Source organism: Fundulus heteroclitus, unplaced genomic scaffold (assembly GCF_011125445.2).
Source record: "Fundulus heteroclitus isolate FHET01 unplaced genomic scaffold, MU-UCD_Fhet_4.1 scaffold_155, whole genome shotgun sequence".
In the NCBI taxonomy this organism is placed as follows: Eukaryota; Metazoa; Chordata; class Actinopteri; order Cyprinodontiformes; family Fundulidae; genus Fundulus; species Fundulus heteroclitus.
The window spans coordinates 390,477-418,410 of NW_023396567.1; the positions used below are offsets into that span (position 1 = coordinate 390,477).

Consider the following 27,934-nt stretch of genomic DNA (forward strand, 5'->3'; position numbering starts at 1 on the left):
CCTCCCAGTAGCTTGCCTTCTTTAATATGTTCTCTTAATTGGGTTACTTTGAGTCTGCCTCACAAAATATCTAGAACCCAACACCATACACGTCGTTTTTGAGGCATTCCGCTTTAACTTGTTGTCCGTTACCCACTCAGAAATGGACCTTAACTCCTGTTGTAATACGACATTTTTACTTGATCCAAACTATAAGAAGACAAATAAATTGTTGTATCATCAGCATAAACAATTGTGGATGCATTACTTAAAACAAATGACATGTCATTTACATAAATACTATATAGCAGAGGCCCGAGACAACTCCCTTGTGGATTTCCATGAAGAGCAAGGAGCATATGAGACATACAGCATGTGTAAAGGTTTGAAATGGATTAGGTTGTAAAACCTTATCCCAAGCTTTGAACATCTCATTGGGGACTATTCAATCCATCATCCAATAATAGAGTATGGTATAAGTGACCTACCTAGACTTGCCTAAACTAACAAGCTGGGCAAGTACAGCATTAATCAAAGTAGCTCATCTTGAGGAGCTGCAGAGCTCCACAGCTAAGTTGGGAGAATCCACCAACAGGACAGCTGCTAGTCAGTGCTTTATCTGGCTTTTTTTGAAAGCGTGGCAAGGAGTCTTTTATTCATTTTGTCTCAAGTCATATAGGTGGTTACCATTCTTGTGTTATCTCATGGTGGTGGTAGCATCATTCTGTGGGGCTTGTTCAGTAGGTAAGAAAGGGGAAGCTGGTCAGAGTCGATGGGTGGATGGCAGTGCTTGGACAAAACCTATTAGAGGCAGCAAAATACCTTCTTGAAAGTTTACCTTCCAGCAGAACAACAACCCTGAACATAGAGCCTTAGCTTTGATGGAATATTTTAGGTCAAAGTGTAACGATGTGTTAGAATGGCCCAGTCAAAGCTCAGGTCTAATTCCATTTGAGAGTCTGTGGCGGAGAGGAACAGGCGGTCTTGTCTTGGAGGTTGCAGAGTACATGTGCACCCTTTTTAGATTTCCATTTGTAATTTTCAATAGAATTATGTCAGTCTGTCACATAAAATCCTAACATGATATACATAAATAAAAAGGTTTAATGGGTACGAATGGTTTTGCAAGGCACGGTACATTCTGTGAACCCACTCCACTCGTAAGGATTAGTACACCTCGGAAAGCTTTGGAATGTTGAAATCTTCTTTGGCGTATTTCTTCTCCTTCACCATTCAAGACCAACCTCCTCCCACCTATTTCACCCCGCACAGCTTCAGCTGAAGGTAGCCCTGCTGTCTTCCCAAACTCCTTTGAAAACTTGAGAAAAGGACACACAAAGGGGAACGATCAAACGTCGTTGGGAAAGGTAACAACTGCACTCAGTTTCCAGAGGAAACAAAAGACAGGAATCTCTCCCGGCAAAGTGCAATTAATTTTTTTCAATCTTTCTCTTGCACTAAACAAAGTACGGAGGCGTAATCATCGTTCGAGTTCCCACTGCACGGTTTTCAGTTCTTCGAATTCTTCCCTCAAATCTGTGACATTTTGTCAGTCCCCTCAGCCCGTTGTTCCACGCGCTGTTTGTGTTTACTGAGTTTTGTTTGTGTGACAAAGCCACGCAAGGCACGTCCCCTGAAGGTAACTGGGATTGCCGTCATTTGGCCTCCCTAATGTGTACCGTTCAGCATTAACATATCATTAGCTCTTTCTGGGACCATTCAGTCGGAAAATTAGAGGTCTCTAAAGGCCCGCGGCTCCATCACCAAGGCAAAACAAGTTGACACCTTCACTTTGGTGCTCTCAGGGGGGAAAGAAAGCGGAATAAAGACATGCGTGGGAGTGAGAGTGGGTCTCAGGTAACTCTTAATTTCAAAAACTTTTTGTGCATTTATGACTGGATTCGATGGGGTATAATTTTAAAGGAATACATAAGCGACTTTTTTTTTCTTTCTTTTTCTGACCTTCACCTTGAAGTAAAGAGATGGTGGCGACAGATTGTGCAATGTGATAAAATCCCATATATGGTTCCCGAGGGCAGAGATGGATTCTCCTACTGCCACATCAGCGGCAAAGTGATTGGCTAAATGCTACGGTTAAAACCTGCCCTTGCAGAATAGTCAGGATGAACAGCTCTGCTTCAGAATCTAATGACAAAACATCTGGCAGATAGTTCCGACGCCGCGATTGAACTGCCTTAGCTGAAGCTTTTAGTCTTTGTAATACCTTGTTTTGACACCTAGAATGGTATTGAGTCTTGCTGGTTTTTGTTGTCCAAGACAAAACAACACCTAGACAGGTCGAAGCTCCTCCTCTGCAGGGTAATTAGAATTAAACTGAATCTCAATAGAAATACAAATGTGCATCAACATAAACAGCTTTCCAGCTATTTTCCTCTTATCTAACTTGTGTATGTGATATGTGTTTGAAGGGTAATTATTGTAAATGTTGTAGCTACAAAGGGCTTCTTGAGTTCACATATTTATTGCAAATGTTTCTTTCTGTAATTAGCCTACTTTGAAGGCATGCGTCAGAATACTTTTAATCCTATTTGCATAGAAATGTTTCTGTGCTTATAGTATATTGTACACTCATATATTATTAAAGCTTTACTTTCATTGTGATTTTCTTTGGCAACACCAGATACCAAAATGTATATATTTTCAATATTTAAAATATTGCAATTCTCTGTTCTTTATCCAAGTCTGTCTTTTGCATAACAAAATGGGTGATAACAAGGTTATAAAAATAGCAGTACACACATAGCTAAAATAAAATTTAATCTTTATTTTAACAATTTGATTGCAAAAAAGATAAAAAAAAACAATGATCATTAAACGGGTACTAAAAATATAAAAACAGCAGTCAAACTAATAATCCTGCTTTAATTTCCAAAAAAGATGTGGTGATTTAACAATCAATTTAAAGAGCAACACTGCACTTTTAAGTTATGTGAGTTTACTGCAATTAAGAGTTTAAGTGTTTAGCAAGAGTATCAAAATCAAAGCAACATTAACAAGTAATATACGTTAATATTCTTGTTTTTTAATATGTTTTTAAGCCTGATAATAAGACTTATGAAATACAGTAAAGGGCAGCAATACCATTGACTGTGCCTGAATATCACCTGTGTTTGTTTTATAGATATAATTAAAATACAGCTAATTAAATCTGAATATAGTGCAGTTAAATTCAATTAAATTCAATTTTATTTATATAGTGCCAATTCATGAAACATGTCATCTCTATGATAATGATATGATGGAGCTTGATTATTAAGGGCTTTATATGTTAGAAGAAGAATTTTAAATTATATTCTTGATTTAACAGGAAGCCAATGAAGGGAAGCTAAAATTGGAGAAATATGATCCCTCTTGTTGATTTTCATCAGAACTCTTGCTGCAGCATTTTGAATCAGACTTTGAACTGCATTTTCTGGTCTTCCTGATAGTAAAGAAATACAATAGTCCAGCCTTGAAGTAACAAAGGCATGGACTAGTTTTTCAGCATCACTCCTGGACAGAATGTTTCTAATTTTGGCAATATTCCGAAGGTGCAAAAGGGAAACTCTGGAAAAACCTGTTTAATATGGGATTTAAATGACATGTCTTGGTCAAAAATAACACCGAGATTGTTTTACTTTATTACCAGAGGCCAAGTTAATGCCATCCAGATTAAGTGATTGATTAAGAAGTTTATTTTTTTGAGGACTATGGTCAAACGATTACAATTTCTGTCTTGTCAGAATTTAAATGCAGGGAGGGGTACCCTAGTGGTTAGAGCAATGTGCTTGTGTTCTGAGAAGGCTGCTAGTACCCGGTTCAAAACCCGCAGACTGCCACTATTGGTCCTTCAGCAAGATACCTATGGTATGGGTTAAATGCAGAAGACAACTTTTGTTGGAATACACAATTGCAATGACAAAAAAAGATTTCTTTTTCAAAGACTGTTAGATTTTTATTTACCAATCTTAACATCCATCCATCCATCCATTTTCTGACCCGCTTAATCCCTCATGGGGTGGCTGGGGTTGCTGGTGCCTATCTCTAGCGTTCACCGGGCGAGAGGAAGGGTACACCCTGGACAGGTCGCCAGTCTGCCGCAGGGCAACACAGAGACAGACAGGACAAACAACCATTCACACACACGCTCACACCTAAGGACAATTTAGAGAAGCCAATTAACCTAACAGTCATGTTTTTGGACTGTGGGAGGAAGCCGGAGTACCGGAGAGAACCTACGCAAGCACATGGAGAACATGCAAACTCCATGCAGAAAGACCCAGGGTTGGATTTGAACCCAGAACCTTCTTGCTGCAAGGCACCAGTGCTACCCACTGCACCACTGTGCAGCCCCAACCAATTTAAAAATAAAAACTTTAAATTATATTTCTAATTACAGCACTCTGCTTTTAAATCTAAGTCATTATGTGGTTTATATGCAACATTATCATAGCTATTGATAACAAAATGTCCATCCATGTATTGTCTATACCTGCTGGTTGTAGACCTGTACTGTTCCTGTCTAAATATAAACTAGTGTTAGTACTGCACAACAGTTATCTGCTACAAGATGTTATAAATGTAGCAGTTTAAAACTTTCTTTCAAATTTTTTTTCAATGTAGGGAATCATTTGGCCAATCATTAATAGAAATGCACTACACAGCTTGGTTTGCTTTGTCCAGCCAATGCACAATTAAGTCATCTCAGATTATTTGATACAGCAGATACGTAATACAGCCTTTGATGTAGATTAGGGTTTCACTAACACTGAAAGATAAAATGAATGTGGTGTACCAATTTTGAAATACCTTAATCATATTAAATTAGTGATTAGCAAAATTAGTGCAGCAAAGCCTGCCAACATTCCCAAACTCAGCATGTTTCCTGGGAGATAAACGAAGGAAGCTAGGTTTTAGTCTGTTTCAATGATTGGATGCATCTTCTCCCCATGCATTTCACCGCAGTAGCATACAACTCTGATAGCCAGGCAAGCCGGTCTGCCTCAAAACTTTTGGACATGTCAAAAAGTTCTACAGTGTGAGCACAACAGCTCTCACCTCATGCATAACACCACTGCTACGGCACATCCACAACTTCTACCCGAATAATGCAACAATGAGCCAATAATAACTTTATTTAATCTCATTCAACAATATCCAAATACTCTGTGCTAATGGAAATGCAACTTTCTGATTAATTCAGAATAATACCTAAATAACCAATTGGTAGCACTCTTAGAGAAGTGGCATTTCATTTTAAAAATTTAATTTGCAGTGGTAATTACATATTTTTTTGATTGGGTGCACCAGAGGTGAGGGATTACCATATGTGAATAAACTCTACTTAAACATAAATTCATCCATGGATGCTTGTCTGCTGCTCGATTCTTAAGCCTGGTCAGCCCAGTCCGAGTTGCTTTATCTGCTTTCCCGACCCCCAATAAAATCCTCATGAAATCAATGTTTTTTTTAAAAAAAAGAATAAATGACCAAATTTTCTTTTGCTGCACTATTTTCTCATGTCTTGTTGTTGTTTTGTAGTAGTCTGACTCTTCTGTTTGCATCATGTGTGAGTGACACTAGCGCCTGAACATCTAGGCTGCCAGGAGTGTGAAAATTATTTATCACAAATGAATCTGATTGGATAAAGAATGGCACAAAAAGAGGCAATTGGCCACGGGTGCAGAGCTTCGACCCAAGGAGAATCATTAAGTAACCAATTAGACGCCAGTATGAAGTCACTTGAAAGCCAAAAGGTTACATAGATGCAGATGCACTTATTTGTCCAGCACCCCATAACATTAAAGCATTAAAAATAGGAGGCTTACACAAAAAATAACCCCAAAAACATACAAAATAGAATGGGAGTGCTGAAAAATCAATAAATTCTGCAACTTTGATGGGAGTGGACCCAGAGCATTTCCTATTGACAAGCTGTCACAAGTCATTTGAATCTTGAAAGAAAAAAAAAAGGTGTGACAGGACTTGATGTTCGCAAAATCTGGTTTATTTCCTGACATGTAGAGCATAGTAGCACATATTTTTCAAAATACAAATATACATAGCAAAATAGGAAACAATGTGAGTGCAGCTTAAAATAAATATCTAGCTATTACATTTGACCAGTTCTAAAAAAAAAAAAATACAAAAAAACCATAAGGCTTGGTGATCAAGGCGTTGCAGTGATTCTAAAACATATTCTGTTTGTTGTTTATATGGTTTTACATTTATATGGCAGTAGCTCACCTTGGTGGCATACAAAGTTTTAATGAAAGCTTGTCACGTCCTGCTGGCGTATCACTGAAGTGGACGCTAAATCTGCCGAGGTTCAGATGTGACCGCAGAGTTGATTGATGTGAGTAAATGTTCTGATATGAGGCTCTTAAAGTTGCTGTTAGATTGTTTTATTTAATTAACAATGGTTGGTCTTCGATTGCACTGAGCTGCTGCTTTACTGTGAGACATTGCAGAGGGTCAAGCTCGGTCCGGCATTATTATTATTATTATTATTATTATTATTATTATTATTATTATTATTTACAATTGATTTATAAATAAAGTAAAAACAGACATTATGATAGTTCTGTGATACTGATACTGGATGACACCATGTCTGTTTATATTTGTTAATTTGTTTGGCTCAAAAATGACGATTAAAACACTATCTAGATGGAAGCTTGGTGAATATAACCTTGTTTTGTTATGATCAAATGCTTTTTGGTCTTTTTTTTATAAGAATATTATGCAACTATATACCTTTTAATGGTACTTTCTCTTCCAGGAAGACATGTTTAGTCTGTATATGGCTTCAAATTGGAGCCAAGCAAGAGAAAAACATCAAGGTTCACACATGGCTACCAGCTAAATAAAGCTATCTGTCCCATGGGGACAAGTTTGGGATCCTGATGGGCATATCTGCAAAAGCAAACGATAAATATTTTCAAATGGACAGACATTAAAAAAGACCCTGTACATTGGTTAAGGCTGACTAATCCTTGCTGGTGTGTGCGTATGTGTGTTTCAAATCCAGGAGACAGAAGGAAGCTGATCCAATTCCCTGCTTCCTGCAGGACACAGATCTGCATTTCCTCTGCACTTTGATGAAACAGCAGCCAAGCTGTCCCCCTCCATTAACAGCTCCTCTGATTTTGCACTGTGCTCTGACAACCCGGTGTGCTTGCGCGTTTGCCTCCATGTGTGTCTGCGGGTGCATATTGTAAATGAGTTTTAGTGCATATGCTTGTTGTGTGAGTCTTGGGAAGGCAGATATTGCACGGAGCCTGAGGTATGACGACCAGAACAGTCTCTGTTTATTTTTAGAGCGTGTGGACAGGCTGAGATCATCAAGGTTAGAGGAAAAAATATGTATATCAGACCCAATTTCTGTCCGAAGCAGTTCTAATAAATGCATAGTGTGTTTAAAGATTATGGCTGGAGCAGATTTGGAAATCTGGCAACAACCTTCCAAACATAATATTTATAGGGCTAGCGGTTACATTTTTTCTGAGTTTCACCACACTTTGATGTCTAGGATTATGTCAGGACAGGATTTAAAAAAAATTGTTTTGACCTTTGTCGAACTGTTCTTTTTAAGGATGTCTCAACAATAACACACAATGCTTCAGTGGCCTTGGTTTAGACATCTGCTATAATGTTCTGGCAATTGGCCGCAGATAATAAGCATAAAGCTATATTTTCTTAAAGTATAACTCTCCCCAAAATCATTGTATTTGCAGATTAACTGTATAAACTGGCCTAAGGATGTTACTTTAAATTTAATCTGTGTTTTCCTTTTTTTTTTTTTTTTCCATTTTATGTGAACTTGTTTAGTTCTGCGATATCTGTCTAACCGTCTCAATGCTGCCCTCTTAGGGTTGAACGGTGGCTATTGCAGTTTAATTTTCCTATAGGTTAAAACAGTACATGCTTTCATCACCATAGACCTGCGTTTCTGCGGTCCACCTCGAAGGACGGTTCTGTGGCAAAACCACAGAACCGTGGTTCTTCATTGTTTTCATGCACAGCGGTTAGATGAAGCATATTTGATGTGACTTCATAATTCTGCTTAACTTATTCCCACACAGTTTGGTGTTAATTTTGTGAGGACAATATGTAAAGAAAGTTGTTGAAGTTATCTGAGCACAGGAAGGACAAGTCATGTGAAATATGACCTTCTGCTTCCAACGCTCCACCATCATCCTGTTCCCCACGACACCTTTACAGGATTAAACGACCGTCACCAGAACCAGCACCCACTGAGGTGTGCCCTCTCCCTGATCCATTTCTTTCTTAACGCAGATGACGGACCCATCTGTTTTCACATGACACAACTGTCATTGGTCTGATCCAGGATGATGATGGGTCTGCACACAGATCGGCTGGTCCACCCGTGCGAACACAACAACATGGAACTAAATCGGCTCAAGACGATGAAATTGCTGGTGGACTTCCAAAGAACTCCCTCCGCACTGCCTCCTCTCACCATCCTCAATAACACCGTGTTTGCTGAGGATCACTTTGGTTACGTGGAACCAGCCTTTCTTGGAACCCGAGAAGGTCCTTATACAGACATTTTGAAGGCCCAGCAGATACTGTACTTCCTGCTGCAACTCCAGAAGTATAACCTTCAACAAGAGCAGCTGGTCATCTGCCATAACACCATTATTCAGTATTTAATGTGCACATCTATGACATCTGCAAAGATCATCTGGGTTGACCTTCCCTCCATCCAGGATTTACACAGGTTTAGGTTCAGGGAAAGGCTAGTTAACATCTCTGCAGACCAGAGATGTTAGCTGTCACTCTGACGAATAGAGTGCCCATAACAATACCAAGCATTATTGCAACCATGTCTTTCTCTTTGTAAAAGCAATGTCTATGTAAATATTTCAGAAAAAAACGATTTCCTTTTTTAAATGTTTATGTTTAAAATCAATTCCATCTGAAGTAATGCTCCTTTCTCTAAGGTTGATAGAGCTGAGCCAAAAAGCTACGTTCCACTTATACAGTGACAATAGGTTGCCCGTCAGGGTGGGTGAACTCATCCTTAGAGATAAGGTGAGGAACTCTGTCCTCCAATGGAAGCTTGAGGCAGAGCTGCTACCGCTCCTCACGAATCAACTGGGGTGGTTTGATCATATAATCTGGATTGATTCGATGCATATCCAATTAATTCCTGGATCCCCAGTTGTGGGGGATCCAGCACTTGGAGGGACTGTGTAAACCTTCTATGACAGGATCCCCCAGAATGAGTTGGAGAATAGCTGGCCAGAGTGATGTCTGTTTTTTTCTGTCTTTCAGCCTATCTCCAAACAAAAAAAAAAACAATGAATGTCTGAATGACTGACTAGGATCAATAGCTTCTTCCAATTTAAAGCAAATAACTAATATAATAATAACAATAATAATAATTGTTGAAATTATTTTAGTGCAACCACAAATAATGTTCAAGTTATTGAATTTTACAACTGCTTTTTACAAATTGTAGATGGTCTCAAAAAGATTGGCTTGTCTACAGTTTTTTTTTTTTTATTGATTAGAATTACCCAATCTACTCCCCACAATAAACCAAGTCACCCCATACATCTAATACATGTAGATGCCAAACTAACTGTAAATTCATTCATACAGTATTTTTAAGTGAGTAAGGAAAGGGCATAACTGGTTTAGTCTCAAATTGAGAGAGTGGATTTTTACAACCTCTATTTTTATCACTCCCCCTGGCACTGAAGAGGCTGTGTTTCCGTCGTGTTCAGCTGATATCAATTTTTTTCTCCTCTGCTGTCATTGTCACATTTAACATTGAAACAGAACTGTCAATGCTTATCCCTTGTGGCTAAACGTCTTTGCCACGTAATTATGACTGTTTTGTCTTTATATTGAGCTGAAATCTGCTTCAAGAGAATGCGATCATTCGGCAGCAAGATATTGTGCTTTTTTTTCAAGCAGAAGAAGACAGTAAAAGCCAAAAAAAAGTCCCAACAAAACTGTAGCATTTCAACCTGCAGTTACAGAACAAAGCTCAGCTGCCCACAGCACTGCATCAGCCAAAGTCTGGGTGCATTAAAATGAAACATGGCAGTATTTCCATGGGGCTGTCATCGCTTAATACATGTGTTATTAGTCTGTGACAAGGACACTGTTGTAAAAACCAGCCACGGTGCTTTTTTTTTTTTAATCCCAAAGTAATATTTTCTAGGTCACATCATTCCAACACTGGTTCGGTATATGAACATGGCTGGTGGCTCAAATACTTCAACTTAAGGGTCTGTTAAATGCCACGCAGGCTTGTCACGTCATTGAGCACCGATCCAAACAGCTTGAAGGGCAAGTAGAAAAAGAAAGAAAAAAAAAGAGAAAGAAACATGGCATATTTTTGTTTCACCTCCAAGATGACGTGCGCGCACAAGATGGTTAACAAAAATAAATTGGTCCGAAATTGCCCAATAAGTTCAGATGCGGTTGTAATGTGGCTTAAATTGCATGCCCTTTCCGTCAGTGGAACAAACCCCCTCAATGTCAGCGCTCTCTCCCACATGTTGAACACCTAGTTTGCCATGCAGTACAAGATCTCGGGGCCTGTTTAGTATTCACCCACTTGAGTTTCCTAAAGGTTACCAAACCTAATTAGACATTTATGCAGGATCTTCAAAGGTCCCTCCGTTATTAATGATGTGCTACTTCTGAGGACTGCATCGATGGCTTTTTTTCTAACTCAAGGAGCAAGCGCTTCACAATATGTGCATACACAATGGAGACATGCAGACATAGGAAATGCAAGAAAAAGGCTGATGGCTGACTGGTGGTAATTACTGAAACATCTCAGAGAGCAGCAGTGAAAAACATGCAGGCAAGGTTAAAATCACCAGTAAAAGGATGGTCCAGATGAGTCCAATGCACACCAAGCCATAACATGAATAATGCTGCAAAAATGCACGAGGATAAAGTATTCCAGGCTGCTATTAACTTTTATTTTCACCACTGATTAACTTGTAATAATCTATTTCCTGTAGAATGATGGTACTGAAGTGTGCAGCCTGCAGTCTGTCATGGAGTACTTGAATTTGTGTTTGTGATGCTGCTGTTAACAGTCATTTACAACAGCAACTGGTTGGTGTATGAACCTCATACTCTTCTGGAGCTATGGTGTTCAACCTGGAATGTCAAAATGTAATGGACTGCGAAAGACACTAAGAGAAAACACTTGTCCAATATTACCCTCTTAAACTGCCACAAATCTTGCACATTGTTCAAAACTATTGATGATGTTCCACAAACTGTCAGCATTGAATCCTTATTCAAGAAATTTCAAGAGTTTCTGAACTTTTTTTGTGAATATGGTTGCATATCTTCAGACTCAGATATCTCTCTCTGCCTTTGCACCACCGGTTTCTGATGCTGAGCCACACAAAGAATCCAATATTCGAGTCAGACACGGTGTTACGCTTACAAGGTGTATTAAAAAGATACAACAGGAAGCAAAGCTTGGTGCAGGCAGGCAACAGTTCAGAAAAAAGCAGGAGACAGGCGATGCAGACAGCAGAATGCTCACAGCTAGGGATAGCTCGACACACGGTTCTAGTCTCCAGTCTCAGCTCTCTCAGCCTGACCAGTTTTTGTGGTGTTTTTTTTTTGCTTCAGGACCTGATCTCTGCCACCAGCCCATTCAGTCCCTGGTCAAAAAACAGTCCAGGTTGCATCCAGAAATCAGAAAGCCAAGAAATGTCCAATGAAGGGCAAGGTGAGACAGAAACCTGGTGTTCTTTGCCTGCATAGCCTGTTTCCTGACCAAGTTTTCTCTTCTTTGGATCTTCCTGACTACAACAAGGCTTTTAACAATCAGGCAGGGAATTACTGTGGAAGATCGGTATATAAAGGCAGGGTCATAAGTGGGAGGAATTAAGACTTAACACGGGAGGTGAGGACAGCACAGGGAAGTGTGGGTTGCTGTCTGCAAGATCTGGACTCCGGCAAGAGTCCGGAAATAGCCAGCTGCATTGCCACATATCCCACCAACCTGGGAATTGCACTGTTTGCCCCTCTTCCATCAGGCAAACGTTTCAGGAACATCAAATCCAAAACGAACAGACTGACAAACAGCTTATTTGCAAAAGTTGTAAGGGCTATCGCCTCCTGCTGAGAAGACTGAGTCTGTACAATATCACCACTGTGAATGCATATTTTTTGCACATTCTTAACCATCAGGAATGTTTCATTGCATGGTTCTGTATGTTAAGGTTTAAGAATATAACACATTAACAATGAGGAATGTTTCCTTGCACAGTTTCATATTTACATAGGACTGACTTTTGGAACTTGGTGCAAGTCTTAGCAGACCCTAAAGACTGTTCTGTGTTTGTTTTGTTTTTTTTTGCATGCGGTCCTGTAGCCACTGTTCATTGATTGTTGTTTATTGTGTGTACCCTAAGCCGGTGTTTGTCCTGGAAAAGTTTTCAGCACGGTAACACGCAGCGACAATAAAAGATTCTCGATTCTTAAGGTAATTAGGACAGAGACAGGCGTTGCTGCTTCTACTAATGAGCAGAGCAGAGTGGAAACCAGCAAGTCAGAAGAGAGGGCACCAGTCTTGGTTTCCTCTGCTCCTTTTCACCAGTTCGAAAAGGTGAATCTCAAATGAGATTCTTGATCACGTTAAGTTCTGAGGTTCTCCTATAGATGCATTCCCACCTAGGTTATTTAAAGAGGTAGTTTCTACTCGAGGGCCTACCATTCTTGCTGTTATTTACACTTGTCTCTCCTTGAGTGTTGTTCCAAATGATTTAAAACATGCAACAGTGCAGCCTTTCAGTAAGAAGCCAATAGTAGACTAATATCCAATTTCTCATTTTCTTTCAAAAACGGTGGAGAAAATTGTCTAAAAATAGTGGATGGGCTTTTCAATAGCACATACTATTCATGAAGTCGTTCAGTCTGGAGTCACTTCACATCACAGCATCTGCTCAGGGGTTTTAGTTATATTATTTTAGCTACAGATTCTTGGAATAGTTTCATGGGACTTAACTACACTTGATACTCTGGATCACAGAAGGTATTATCTCATTGTGATGATTTTTTTTTACGATTTTGTAGGCATTTCAGGCACTTCCCTTGACTGGTTCATGTCCCACTTAGCAGAAAGGATATTCAGTGTTAGCCTGGGAAATTTTAAATCTTCCATGACACCCCTTTCCTATAGGGTCCCACTGGGCTCAGTTCAAGACCCTCTACTTTTTCTGATGCCTTTTGGTTCCATTTTTAGGGAGCACAAAATGTGCTTCCCCTTTTTATGCCGATGACAGGGAGGTTTATTTTCTCGTTAAACGAGAGGTTTCTCACTCCGTGCAGTCATTGTTAGAATGCTTTAATGCAGAATGCAGTCATCCTCCTGGATGACTCGTAACTTCCTGCATTTTAATGACAGAAAGGCAGAGATTTTGCTTTTTAGTCCCAAGGTCTCCAGTGGATTGTTCTCTGTCGAGCTTGGCTCTCTGACTCAGTACATAAAACCTCCTGCCACTTCGGTTGAAAATGGACAGTCATTTTAATCATGACAGGCAGTTCTGTTTAGTGGTGAAATACCATTTTTTTTCTTAACTGAGACAACTGGCTTAAGTGAAACATGTTCTTCTAAAACAGGGCTCTGAAACTGTTATTCGTGCATTTATCAAAGCATACCTTGATCACTGTAACTCCCTAAACTATGGTGTCTCGGACATCTCTGCCTTGTCTCCAGCTGATGCAAAATGCAGCTGCAGATGTTTTTATCTATTTCACAAAAGAGATAACACATACCATGTTTTAGCCTGCACTTTCTGTCTGTTACTTTTAAGGTCCTTTGATATTTTTTTTTTGTCTAAGTCTTTAAATGGTCTTGCTGTATACTACCTCTCTGAGCTTCTACAATTACATTTGACCACCTGTTCACTCAGGTCAGCGGAACAGCTTTTTCTGGATGTGCCAAAGACATGGCAGAAGCTTAGAAAACTTTTTCTGTGGCAGCTCCAAGGCTTTGGAATTCAATGCCAGTGCACATTGACAGACCTTTTCACTGTTTATTTTTGAATCTGCTCTGAAAACTCATCTTTTGTAATTAGCTTTTGACCCAGCATGAGAGACCCTTTCATTTGTTCGAATTGCTTTATAATATCTTTTATGTTTCTTCAATTATTTGTGTTTGAATGTTTATATATGACATCTGTTCACAACGCACACTCAAAGACCAGGAACATGACACATATTCATAGTGTCAAACCCTGTTTTTTGTTTTATAGTCATTCAAGAGATGCAAAAATGACAATCTTTGGAAACAGTTTCATTTTTCACCCCCTGTGAAGATAATGCATGCTACAAACAAATGCCACTTCTACTGATTTGTAGAAATAAAATTATTTCACATTAGCAGGTAGTATGGCAGTAAAGAAAAACATTTTGAGATAACCAAATCTTCAGAACATCCGGTAAAAGCTACCAACATGCCCACTGACAGGGAAAATGCCTTTAAAATTCTCTTTTTTACTGTTCAACATGTAGACTATGAATACCATACTTTAATTTTTGTTGATAGCATGTGGTTTGGTAAAATGAGACTAAGATTGATGTTTTTAGCAACAAATACTCTGTTGCTGGATTCGGCCTAAAATAAAGTTTAGAGTGTATGGTATGGTCAGCTCTTTGAAATACCAGGGCATATTAAAAGAAAATCTACTGGACTCTGTCAGCAAACTAAAAATGGGTTGTTATTAGTTCTTACAGAAGGATAATAATCAATAACATGTTCAATTAAACATAAGGACAGTATTAGAAAGGAGCCAGGACTATGGATAAGATCAAATGATTGCAAACAAAGAACAGTCAAAGATTCCACTCTTTGTTTTCTCCAAATGTGTGAAATCTTATTGGAGGCAACAAAATGCTGTCCTCTTTGAAAAGGGTGGTACGCAGAGTACTAACAGCAGGGGTGCAACAAATGTTGTTTTCAAATATGTCTAAGACGTGGATTCATATCTCTTAGTCATTCAATTCACTGATTTATATCTTTTTTATGTTTTGATAGCATAAGTCATGTGTGTATGCAGACAACATGGTAAATTAACTCTTGGCATTCAAAGGACCCCCAGGAGAGCCGCAAAAAAAATTTTGGGAGTCACCAGATGGTTGTTGAGAAAAAAAAATTATAATATATGACAAAAATGACACATTTAGACTCCAAAATGGGTTGTATATTATAATGGCTGTACCAGAGATTGGGATTTGTCTAAAAAGTGTTTGTCAACTGTGCAAGCCCAGAAGTCTCTAACTGATCTTTCAAAAGACACATCGACTAGAATCAACTACAGAAATTACCTTTTAGAATAATTGATACTGGGTCACAGTAGCGTCTATGCATTTCACACCTAGGCCTTCAGTAGTGCACCATCTGAATCAATTATCTACTCAATGAGCATTTTATGGCAATAAAGACATCTTATTATGCAGAAATACACTATATAGAGCCTTCCCATTACCAAGAGACAACTCGTGTAGCCGTAATGAATGTTTTTACTAAAGAAAAACTCAGGGGCACATAAGTCTCCTTCTATAGCTTCACAGATAAAAAAGCATCAGAGAACTGCAATATTATTTAGCAAAATGGCAGCATTTTAGTCACCAAAAATATTATTTTTGAACAAAACCCATCCTCCTTTCATTCCCCTAGGAGAGCTCACTTACTCTGTTTACTGTTTTTTTTTTTTTCAGTTCCATCAATAGATCCTTTTCTATCACCATCAAAACTGATACTGACAGTCGAGCCATGAGCTCAAAGCTGCAGGCTAGAAACCGGACCTCAATGCTGCAGGCTGGAACCAGGGGCTGACCTCTGAGGACAGGACCCTAGTGTGTGGAGATTAGATTCTTGAAACCTATGGCGGAGCTCAGACTGGTGGTGGCCAGTCCACTGGAACCCACGGCGTAGCTTTGGAGGATGGCGGCGGCCGTGCTGCTGACATTCTCCTGTGAGGCAGGACCACAGACATTCTCGGGCAAGGCTGGATCACTGAAGGCCTCTGACAGAAACCCCAGCAAAAAACCCCAGCACAATCTCAGAAGCTGAAAGGCTGGAACCCAAAGCTGATTCTTACTGTCGGAACCTCAGCAGGCTGGCAAAGGAGGTCTGCATGCTGGAGCGCTGCAGGCTGGAACCCAGGAATCCTCAGATGAGCTCTGAGGGGTGGTGACATTTGTCAGGAATGTAGCAGCAAACAAAAAAATACCTTTTATATATACAGAAAAGTTTGGTGTGAGACAATATCAAAAGTGCAAGCAAATGTAGCCACAGTGTGTATTGCAACAATGAACGGGACATATAATAAAGCAGGTTTGAGTGGTAAAGTGATATTAGCAGCATAATAGCTAACATGTGCTAGTGTTCAAAGCAGTAACAAACTTTCTCAAAGTTTACCTTAACAGATTTAAGTTATCTAAAACAAATCATATGATTGAAGGGTACAATGAATAAAACAATTCTCTTTCATGACTATGATGAATGCTGGCATGCTTACAATTCCGACTAATGACTCACCATGGGGGCGTGTGTCTGACTAAGATGTGTTTATACCCGAATGCTGGGCTATGATGATAATAATTATGATAATAATGTATTAATAAATTCTAGTATTCTGGAAAAAAGATATTCGTGTGCAATAGGCCTACTTGTTTGAGAATGTCAGTGCATAATTTCCCTCCATCTATTGTTCTATAATACCACACATCACCAGGCAGATATTCATATAACAATAACTGAGAGAGAGACTGCAAAGTTTCGGTTATTATTTTCAAATAATCAGGTGCTGCCTGACTTGTTAATTCGGATTGAAATTTCCAAATATTTATGGACATACTAACTTTTCATAGCCAAACCTAATCTATTAGCACAAGAACTTTGCAAAGATATTTTAGGGGATTTGTCTTTTTTCTGCGTTTATTAACTTTCCTTTAGAAAAAAATCCTGATCCTATACTTTTCTTATAACTTGACTACATATCCCATTAATTTTATACCTATATGTTTATTTATAAGCTGATGAGTAGTTAAGTAATTCAAAAATCATGTTTACATCTAGCCTCAGACACGCATTAGGGAACTACAGTTGACAAGACGCCCCAGAAAAATACCCAGTTTTCATTGATGATTCACATTGGGGGTTTAATCAATTACAAATGGCTGTTAATTAGAGATCTTTAGAGACCATCGCTCTGAAGTGTCAGCGTCTTCTAAATGTACAGTCTGTCACAGATGTTGGACATTGACGAAAAACCTCTCACTACTTCACAGATTTAGGTGTCTTTTTTTGCTGAAGTCTTCACTAATCATCTGCGAAGGAATGTGCAGGGTGCGTGTGAGAATGTGCATGAGGGCGTGTGAGCAAAGAGTCTGTGTGTGAGCGTGTGTTTCATAATAATAAGGTGGAGTGAAAATGAAGAGGAGCTAAACTGTGTAAGTCATTTCTCATTTCCTTGCTTCAGTGGCTGTCAGAAGAAAGCCCTGCATTTTTGAATGATGGCACAGACAACAAAAAGTGAACAACAAACCCTGTGGCTGTAAGGAGGAAAAGGGAAGGAGAACAAGAAGGAAAGAAAGTACTTAGAAGAAAAATATGACAAATGCATGTTTTTTTTTTAAATGACCAAACCAACAAACAAGGCAAAAATTCCAATATCAATACCCTGATAATACCACAGAACATGCCCTAAGAGTGAAACATAATAGAGGGAGGGTAAAAAATCACCTGTACGGTTTGGCACTCATACAGTTTTAGAAGGACCTTTCAAGGGGCTGATTTAATGTAAGAGCATCAATCCTTTTGCTGTGCAGGGCCTTGACAGCAAGTGAAAGTAATCTCTTCTTTATTAATGGGACTTTTCACTTTGGACCCGGGGCCTTTGGTATTCCATAATGGTACTTTCATACCACAGACCTAAGGAAAGAACAATATGAAATCAGATCAAGTAGATGTGGTATGAATTGTAAGTGGGAATTGGAAGTTATTTCTGTGTAAATTCAGCAACACACTTTTAAAAGGTGGAGGCGGTGGACGAGATATATGCAAAAATTGCTTCCACAAAATATTTGACATTTTTTAAACTGACCACCCCCCCACCCCCCTTTAAAATGGTTGTTGACACTTAAGATTTATTAAATAAAAATAATAGTTATCGGTAATCAAAGATTCTCCTTTTTATCCAATAGCTATGTTTTTTTTTCATTTTGTCCAAACATTAGACTGCAACAATTTTTTTAACTATACACAGAGCTGGAAAATGACTTCCTTTCTAAGATAAACATTAAAAAAAATTGCAAAAGAGAAGTAAAGTCTCTAAATTTGATGCAAATTTGATGTTTTTATGCATTTTGTATTTATTTGAAGTTTTTGGGATGTACTCAGTATTTCTCAGAATCCTCTTTAATGCCTTAATGTTTTTTCAATAGTCTTGGAAGGAAGAACAGCTTATCCGGCTCTCTCTCGTCCTCATTTGTTAGTTTTACCGGTTAACACAATTTAATATATTCAGTTTTTATAATTACTCTTACATTGTCTAGCCTCATAACTGGATTACTTCAGATGTAAGGACTGTTGGATTTTTAAGTTTCACTTTTGCTACAATTCTACTTCCAAGATGAACAAAAGCAAAATTGGCACCAGGGACATTAGCAGTACTATGCAAAGACTTAAATTGATTGAACAGAATCAAAAACTGAAGTTATTATTTTTGGACATAACTGAAACTAGAGGCAGCAAGTAGCTTCAGTTATTACAACAACAAACTAGTGATCAGGCCTGAAATCTGGGTGTAGTGATTGACTCAGACCTGAACCTTCAAGGACCCATAAAGACACTTATAAAGTCAGCGTTCTATCACCTGAAGAATATTTCCAGGATTAAAGGACTGATGTCCCAACAAGATCTAGAGAAACTCATCCATGGATTTATCTTTAGTAGCATTGATTACTGCAACGGTGTATTCACAGGTCTGCCCAAAAAATCAATCAGACAACTACAGCTGATCCAGAACGCTGCTGCTTGCGTTCTCACGAAAAGCAGAAAGATAGAGTACCTCAACCCAGTTCTAAAGTCCTTACATTGGCTCCCTGTATCTCAGAGAACAGACTTTAATGTATTTTTGTGCCAAGTCGTTCAGTGATTTATAAACTAACAGAAGTATTCTAAAGACCTGTTGTTGCTGTATCAACCCTCCAGACCACTCAGATATTGTGGTATTACTGTGAAAGTAAACACTTCCTACCGTTTCATCAACACACATATAGATAGATAGATAGATAGATAGATAGATAGATAGATAGATAGATAGATAGATAGATAGATAGATATAGATGAACCACACTGGCCATCAAACATGATAAAAGACTGAAATGTATGTGGTCTGCCTTCTTTAGGTTTGAATACATGTATTTCCATTCAAATTTGAAAATAATTTGTTAAAGAGTTCATAAAAAAAATCTTCTACAGTACACACCAGGGATGCTCAATGAAGTTAAGTTCTCTAAGATTAGGACTCTGTGGTGACTAATACATGCATAAAAGTAATGTCTTATGGTCCTTGAACCACTCTTACAATTTGAGCCTGATGAATCCTGGCATTGGAATCTTGGACTATGTCCATTTCATTAGGGAAGAAGAGATTCACTGATAGAATAACCTTGTCATTCAGTAGATGCAGGTAGTTATCTGATCTTTTTCTCTGGGCACACAATATTGCTGAACCTGGACCTCATCAAAACCCCAGATCATAAAACTACCCACACAGGATGCATGTGCATAGTCTCAGTTATCCGGGTCATTGCAACTGCAAACACGCTTAAAGCTATAGTTGTTAATCCTGTTAAGAAACACTTTTTGTTATACTGGGTGAAACGGTCATCAACCTTGACAATACATTATGTATTTAGAAAAATTTATTTTGACTGCCAATCATGATTGATTTCTGTCTACATTTATTCCTCATAGATTCTGGTTTTCTACTATCCTTCCAGGTTTTAATAATGTGTTGGATAGTTACTAACCCATTTTCATTAACTTTAGCTTTAACGCATGTCAATAAATGGACTCTTCTAAAACAAATTAACATATTTTCCACAACCACAGGGTGTCTTCCAACATGGTTGTATAAGAATTGATGAGCTAGTCAATGCTTCAGTTACATAGTAAAAATACCTAGTTGTCAGTTCAAACACAATTATCAATGCAGTATTTATGCAATAGGAGACTTTTACCTATTGTTAATTTCAGATTGTAAGTCTTATTTTTTTGGTCAGGCAGCAAATACTCAGTGTAAAAATCCCTTCCGACATCAAGAAAACATGCAGCATTAACAGATGTTTAACAAATAAAACTGTTGTGTCCAAAATGAACACAGGACACAAGCAGGAGCAACATGCCAAATTTGTTTAGTGGTTAAAATATGCTAATTTCAGTTTTTTTTCCAGCAGCATGCTTTCTGATATAGAATTAAATACCTCCAACCTCCACGAAAACATGCAGAATTTACAGATTTTAAATAAATGAAGCCATTCCAAAGAGCAGTGTGCATGCACAGAAATAGCATGTCTGTGCCTTTTACTGTTAAAATCTGCTATCTGATATTTTTCACAGCAGCTCCACTCTGAAACTGAGTTTAAATTTCCCTAAAATCAAGAATAACATTTAATATTAAATATTGTTTAATAATAGATGTTACAAAAACACACAAACACACACATCCTTGTTTAAAGTGTAAAGTGGGGACTGTGTCTTGATACCCATTGACTTCCATTAATTTTCAACCCTTTCTATGGTCTTACCCTGACCCTAAACCTAAACTCAAACTAACGTTTACCAGTACATCCCTAACCCTGAACCTTATTCACACCTTAGTCCCAACCCTACACCTAGCCCAGAAAAACATGAAGACCGAAAACAAGTCCTCACTTTACTATTAAAATGCACAAAAAATGTCTCACTCAGCTGCAAGTACACACACAAGCGCACACACACACACATCCGTGTTTTAAATACAAAGTGAGTACCTTGCCTTGATTTCTGTTCATTTTCAACCCTTTCCATGGCCTTATCCTGACTATAACCCTAAACCTAACTAGCGCCAGTCAAACCCTAACCCTACCCTAAACCCTAATTGACACCTTAGTCCTAATTAAGAAAGTGGTGCATGTCCCATAAGAGCATTTTATCCTCAGAGATGGAGGAGCAGTTTGCCTCATTCTGTTTTTAGTTAATATCAGCCAACTTCTGACAGTATTCAAAGTAATTTGACATGTTTTCTCAAAATTTAATGACGTTTTAACTCTGTTTCAGAATGTGCTTAACATTTTTATAAATAAAGCTAGACGTGCTACAAATGATTGTTGCACACACAGATCCAACATCTACTTTAGTTGTTAAGGTGTGGCAAGATGATGCCAGTTTGTGTTAGCAGTCGTCTGCCCACCTTGTCAAATGTGTTGCTTATCGCTGTATTGTTTTATATATTGTGCCAGGATATGTGCACACTGTTAGTGTATGACCGACAGGAACTTGTCGGCCTTAATCGATGTTTTGAGTCAACCTTAGACAAAAAACTTTGAGGATCAAACATTGAGACTCCCTCATCCTCTAATAGAAAAAAACCCAGAGGCACTCTGGTGAATGCCAAGGCCTACTAGAGGTTAACTTTTGGGATTGCCCGCTAAGGATCGCAGTGGATCCAATCTGTGACACATCTGCGCCTAGATGCCAGTCTGAAACATCTGCGTCTTCGGGCCCACTGCATAAGGACGCCGCGCTGTGGACTTTGGATACCTACGGCCGTGGTGCCACAGCTCCTCACCTGTCTGTGAGGATACCACTTTACACCTGGGCCTACTAAATTCTAGATCGGTAGCCAATAAAATGTTTCTTTTAAATTACTTCTTCACGTCTCGCAAACTGGATTTTATGCTGCTTACAGAGACCTGTCTCCAAGTCGGTGAATCTACCCCTTTCTCAGAACTTTTACCTCCCGAATGTTTCTATCTCAACTCGCCTTGGATGACAAGCAGAGACGGGGGATTAGCAACAGTTTATAAATCCAGATACACCTGCCGACAGGTGACCGATGGATTCTTTCTCCAGTTTTGAGCTACAGACTTTTTTGATAAACTTTGACAGTCTAATCTGGTCTATTTGCTGCCCAGCTTTAAAAAAAGATTTTATTCAGGATTTTACAGACTTTGTGGCAGCTCTATTGACTGACTCATTTAACCTGACTCAGTTGTCAGGCGCAACAGATGAAAAAGGACACACCCTGGACTAGGTGCTGTCCTTTAGCCTTAATGTAAATATGACAGAGATCTGTAAAACACATTTTTCTGACCATTTTGCTATACTGTTCTCTATTACGCTGTCCCAGAGAGTGATCAGGCCCTGTGCCCCCACTCGCCAAGTTCGCATTATAAATTTCCAGACAGCCTCCTTATTCTCTAGCATTTTTAGCAAGATCCACAACTCTGATTTGCAAAAACTTACACCAGATAAAGTTATTCTTAATTTTAATGAAACTTTTATGGAGGTTTTGAACTCGGTAGCCCTATTTCGGCTGAAGGGGTCTAAGTCAATGCCACAACCCTGATTAAAGTTCAAATAGAAAACCACATACTTATAGTTTCTCATTTTATAGTATGTACAAAATTAAAAACATCACAAGTGAAAAAAAAAAAATTCTAACTTTTTTTTTTGTTTATAGCACAAAATAATTCACTGAAATAGCAGACAGCGCAAAATTCCTCATTCAGTCACGTGACCCACGAGGAGCCGCTGTAGAATTCCGTGACGTCACACTAGTTAGGAGGTAGTCGGGAAGCGGTCATTTTACATAGCGTGTCAGTATTTTTTCACCTTTGCGATGGAGTTTGTATGTTTAAACGAGGACGAATACGAAGCGAGCCAACTTAATGTTAAAAACGAGGAGTGCTGTGTCCAGCCATATGCGTTTGAGCCGTTAGTTAGGCGTGAATTACGGGACAACACCGAGGAAAGTGGAGAAAGTAGGAGTAGCGATGATGACCACGCTAGTAGGCCGACAACGTCGTCGTCCGACTCAGAATCTGCCAGTGAAGAGGATATTGGCGACCGTTCCCATCGACTGACAAATACTGACTGGTATGTTTTTTGATTCTACGATTTTTTTTTTACTTTCGAGTAGTGACCCCTCTGAGAGTGATGTCGATTTAATTACTTTTATGTCTAATTAAATTCAAATTGATGCTAATGCTAAGCTACTTCTTTCGTGTTTTTGATTTGAATTTTTAAGCAACCTCGTACTGTAGGCATAGTAGACAAAAACTACACATTAGCCATTTGACCATTACTAATTCATATTTTTAGGTGGGTGATTATGAATCGGGATTGTTTATATTTTACAGGTGCAAATGTGGCAACTGTGTGATTATGCCCACAGTGGATGAATGCAAGTGCTGCACAGAAACGCACCTTGTTGATCAGGAAGTCGAGTCAGCTGGGTTGCAATGTATAACCTTACATGAAGGCTTTCAGGGAAACTGCCTCAACCAGTATGTCCTCAAGGCATCTTTTGTTGAATTTTTGGAGGGACATGGTCCTCTTGGAAATGATGAACCAGTAAACGAGTAAGTAGTTGAAAAATTGTTTATTGAAAATACATGTATTAGTGCTAAATTCTAGTCCTACACTGAATGCACCTGTGATGTAGTTATTTTACTGTAAATTAAATGCAGTTGTTTCTGCACCTTAGGCCTATATATTTTATTTAGAAACAGCAAAAAACATTGAAATATAACTACATTGCTTTAGTAAAACACAAAAACAATCATTGACATGTACTTAGCAAACAAATATAACATCAATTACATTCAGAACATATCACTTAAGTAGGGCCTAGTTTAAAACAGCATTACAATAATTTTGAAATTTTATTACAGGTCTAAACACTTTTTGCATCATATTTTCTTTCTATTTTAGGATTTACAGGTACATTGCATATAGAAGAATGATCAGATGGATTTGGGGACGCATTGGAAAAGGAAATAGGAAAGTTCTTCCATCCTGTGCAGTAAATAAAATAAGAGAGACCTGGGAGTCAGCAGACTACACTGGTTTTAAATATCCAACTGTGTGAACCTCGACTTCCTAGTTGCCACAACTGTGAGTTTATCGACCTTGTCATATTGGTCTTTCACGTATTCAGGAGCAATTTGGGCTTCTAAATCTTGCCTTGCAACTTCATAAGAAGGTATGGCCTCCCGACGAGCCATTACTTCATCCAACAACTCATCAATGTATGCTGAAATAGAAACAATAAGCATTTCATGCATGAAAGTTGAAAAGCCAAGTGTGAAACTGAACATTATACCAAGTACACACCATAAGTACAAGGGACTTTAACTTGTTTGGCTACTGGTTCTCCTTTTTTTGCCTTTGGAAATGAGAGCTGCCACATTTCTTTTCCAGCTTTGTTCTTAGCCTGCTGTCTGTTGGAATTCTCATTGAAATGGAGAATGGCAAGCATCAATCTGTAACAGAAATTTTCATGATGAAATAATACTTGGAATTAGGATGACAATATGTCAGTTAAGTTATTATTCATTCAGGATTTAAGCAACCTACCTGGCATTCATACTGTGGTAGAAGAAGTGCAAGAACTTTGGTGCAAAGAAGCACACCACCTTGTGGTAGCTTTCAACACTTGACGTCTGCACATGAGGTGACAATTTCCCAATGTCGGCAAGCAGAGTACGGTTAGTGACAATTGATTTCACCTCAACATGGGCCCTTGAACCTGCAGTGATTGTGAAGGAAGTATTATGAAAAGCCCTTAGGAGATTGACTTTTGAGAAAGCTGAAAATAATTTTTCACCTTCTGCAATCCACTCTCTGTCCTCTACCAACTCATCATGTGCACAGGTTGGAAAGTTCTCAAATGGGTGTTCATGGATGTCTACAATGTGGTTCATCACCGACTTCCACTTGGCCACAACCAGCTCAGCATTTCCATCACTGCTTGCCCCACACCAATATACATGGTTGGAGATGCTGTGGATCCACGGTGAGATGGTGTGACATAACTTTTTCTTTGATGATGCGTCAAGCTTTTTTGTAATACCTGTAAGATGTAAATGTGTATTATATAATTATCCATATATAATATCCATATTTCTAACCTTACATAACTATATATATATATATATATATATATATATATATATATATATATATATATATATATATATATATATATAGTTAGAAATATGGATATATTATCATTGTAAACATTTACCTACTTTTTTTGCCATGATTGATATAATTCAAGCCATTCTGCCTACCTTTTGCTATATGCCAGGCATCAAACCAGTGATTAATTGATGGATAAATCTCGCGCATAAACTTTTTAACACTGGAATGACGGTCTGTTGTCAAGTCAGTAACAGTGACTCCAGCATCTTCTAGGAATTGAAGTGACCTCTTTAGGCCTTCCAACTCCATTGCATATGAGTTTTTCACTTCTGTACACTGAAAAAATGGTTAAGTATAATATTAGTTAATCTATAATCCTGTAATTGAAAGAGTACTCAATTAAAAACCACGCTAACATGACGTTCACTAAATCCAATATATATTGTTTGTTAAAGGCATACTATGCAACATTTTTCAGTTAATTAATGTGTTCCATACCGTTTTGGATGATTAAATGAGTCATTTCAAGTTGAACAAAGGTTTTCTCGGCCGCCCTGGTGGTCTGTGGGGGAAATACCGCAAGAGCCCTCGGCCCGCACACACAGAAGTCTCGCTTTACGGTGAGAACTCCATGTGTTTTTGCCCTGCCATTCACTATATGGGAACGCCTTGGGATTCCCCTTGAGGAGCTGGCCCAAGTGGCCGGGGAGAGGGACGTCTGGGCCTCCCTACTGAAGCTGCTACCCCCGCGACCCGACCCCGGATAAGCGGAAGAAGACGGACGGACATTCACTATATGCACGCGCGAAAGCAACAACAAAGAACCGCGTGTTAACGTCAAATAAACATGCAAGCATATCAAGTTTTATTATTATTATTATATATTTTTTTATGTTGGCGAGTCGCTACCGCGGCGGCCGAGGCTGCGGCTTGGCGAGGCGGTGGCGGTAGCGTCTCGCCAACATAAAAAAATATATAATAATAATAATAATAATAATAATAATAATAATAATAAAACTGGCGGTGGCGGTAGCGTCTCGCCAAGATAGCGCTATGGGAAGCTTGATGTTCATACCTTAACTGTGTTAGTCATTGTTTGTACTGCCACTTTTCGTTGCGTTCGCCTGTCTGATAAGCTCAAAACAACCGCGCCTGGCTTGATGGAGGAACCAGAACAGCTGAGCATCTTTATGACAGTGCACTTTTACTTTCGCCCTCTGGGGGGAGCCTCGCTGGAAAATCAACCCCGGTTGCATAGTATACCTTTAACTTTTGTGGACTCAGATGTTGGTTTACTCACAAAAACCATGGTATCAAATAAGAATCTGGGTATTTTAACAGCACAACCTTACCTGTACAAGCTGCATGTCCAACACTTTGGAGGTGTCCATGTCCATAAGGGAGTAGCTACCGTACTTGGCAGTGTGCCCTGGTGAGCAGCATCTGGCATCTCCACCTAATCTGACTTTGCTCTTTTTTTTGACATCACAGATGAGCTGCTCTTGCTTTTTTGACCAGAGACTATTCACAGCTGGAATAAGGTATGCCTTCTGTATGTTATAATAAGTACTGACGCAGAATGTTGAAATCCTCATAAATTTAAAACAATTGACTGCCTTCACAGTACTACATCCACTAAACATTATGGAAGCGGCTAGCTGTAAGTTGCCAAGTGGCATGGTGCCATGTGATGGCTGACTTTTCCAGGTCTTCACATGAGAGGGGTCAACACTACACTGGGATGTCAAGGTCACCATGGTGCCCGATACCTTTGTAGATATTATTTTGCAGGCATTCCCACATAAAAAACACAAGGCTAGGAGGGACTGAAGACACGATTCGAAGACTATGAACTTCCTCTCTCTCATAGGGGTGTGAGTATATTCTCTAAACAAAAAAAGATAAATACTAAATTTAATTATCACAATTTTAAATTAATCCATTGTGTTATTTGATGTTTTTACTTACTCATCGCTCATTTCCATTTCAAAATCTCGGTCAGAGTCTTCATCTTCCTCAGGAATGTAGTCTAAATCACCATCATCATCATCATCAGCAGCAGCAGCACTACTGTCGTCTGAAAAATCCACTTCCATTGAAGAACAGTTCTTTTCAACCGAGTTGCCGAGCTTAACCTGGCAGGAAAAATCCTTTGCTCTTGAAAGCAGGCTTTGGGTCCCTCGATGACATTTGGCAACTGGAGTGACATGCCAGGATTTTGGAGTTTGACATGATCTAGTGCATTTCACATCTGTTTCAGTCTGTGACATTTTATTCTGAAAATTAATAAAAAATGAAATGTTTACAATTCTGAAAATAAGTTTTCAAAAGATCTTTGGGTCGGGATTTATAAAATTCTAATTCCCAAGTCTTTTGTAGAGAAAATTAAGTTTTATGGAAGGAATTTTTAAATTTATATTGGACCCAGTCCTACATACCATTCCAGTTGACATTGTCTGTACACATGCATGGGTGGTCAGAGGTAGTTCAAAAGACACATTAGGCTTGGCATTCGTTGAGATGTCGGTTTCATAGCAAGCCTCTGCATCATCCGACGACTCCATTTGACATACACTTGCCTCATAAGCTTGTAGAGCACAGCTAACTGTCTGAAATATATGTAATGGAAGAGATTACAGTGGATAATATATATATATATATATATATATATATATATATATATATATATATATATATATATATATATATACACACACAAAGGATTTGGTTTTAAAAGTT

The 27,934-nt window shown here is 38.7% G+C and overlaps 2 protein-coding genes and 1 long non-coding RNA gene across 5 annotated transcripts; 2 read left to right on the forward strand and 1 right to left on the reverse strand.

Moving 5' to 3' along the window:
- The first annotated feature begins 22,793 nt into the window (after positions 1 to 22,793).
- Positions 22,794 to 25,050, forward strand: LOC118558786 (P2X purinoceptor 7-like). 2 transcript variants are annotated; one of them, XR_004928460.1, is made up of 4 exons: positions 22,794 to 23,146; positions 23,410 to 23,631; positions 23,984 to 24,166; positions 24,926 to 25,050. XR_004928460.1 is itself a non-coding variant. In XM_036129322.1 (3 exons), the coding sequence occupies exons 1-3, from the start codon at positions 22,890 to 22,892 to the stop codon at positions 24,138 to 24,140; spliced, it is 636 nt and encodes a 211-aa protein (XP_035985215.1). In that variant the 5' UTR covers positions 22,796 to 22,889. The 2 variants fall into 2 exon arrangements, 1 of the variants encoding a protein (XP_035985215.1); XM_036129322.1 differs by lacking the exon at positions 24,926 to 25,050 and having other exon boundaries at positions 22,796 to 23,146; positions 23,984 to 24,140.
- Positions 24,119 to 26,902, reverse strand: LOC118558785. 2 transcript variants are annotated; one of them, XM_036129321.1, is made up of 6 exons: positions 26,548 to 26,902; positions 25,345 to 25,531; positions 24,879 to 25,124; positions 24,629 to 24,800; positions 24,386 to 24,534; positions 24,119 to 24,305 (listed from the first exon to the last, which is right to left on the reverse strand). In XM_036129321.1, the coding sequence occupies exons 1-6, from the start codon at positions 26,872 to 26,874 to the stop codon at positions 24,121 to 24,123; spliced, it is 1,266 nt and encodes a 421-aa protein (XP_035985214.1). In that variant the 5' UTR covers positions 26,875 to 26,902; the 3' UTR covers positions 24,119 to 24,120. The 2 variants fall into 2 exon arrangements, with proteins under 2 accessions (XP_035985214.1, XP_035985213.1); XM_036129320.1 differs by having other exon boundaries at positions 24,629 to 25,124.
- Positions 26,686 to 27,841, forward strand: LOC118558787. Its single transcript, XR_004928461.1, has 2 exons — positions 26,686 to 26,736; positions 26,820 to 27,841. It is a non-coding gene; the product is annotated as an uncharacterized LOC118558787 (long non-coding RNA).
- Positions 27,842 to 27,934: the final 93 nt, after the last annotated feature.

What these genes read in the sequence shown, in the direction of transcription:
- LOC118558786 (XM_036129322.1), top strand. Translation starts at nt 22,890, where the DNA reads ATGGAGTTTGTATGTTTAAACGAGGACGAATACGAAGCGAGCCAACTT. An exon ending in CGACTGACAAATACTGACTG is followed by an intron (nt 23,147 to 23,409) that starts GTATGTTTTTTG and finishes TATATTTTACAG; the next exon opens with GTGCAAATGTGGCAACTGTG. An exon ending in AATGATGAACCAGTAAACGA is followed by an intron (nt 23,632 to 23,983) that starts GTAAGTAGTTGA and finishes TTTCTATTTTAG; the next exon opens with GATTTACAGGTACATTGCAT.
- LOC118558785 (XM_036129320.1), bottom strand. Translation starts at nt 26,874, where the DNA reads ATGCCACTTGGCAACTTACAGCTAGCCGCTTCCATAATGTTTAGTGGA. An exon ending in TGCCTGGCATATAGCAAAAG is followed by an intron (nt 25,125 to 25,344) that starts GTAGGCAGAATG and finishes TACATCTTACAG; the next exon opens with GTATTACAAAAAAGCTTGAC. An exon ending in TACCACAGTATGAATGCCAG is followed by an intron (nt 24,535 to 24,628) that starts GTAGGTTGCTTA and finishes TTTCTGTTACAG; the next exon opens with ATTGATGCTTGCCATTCTCC.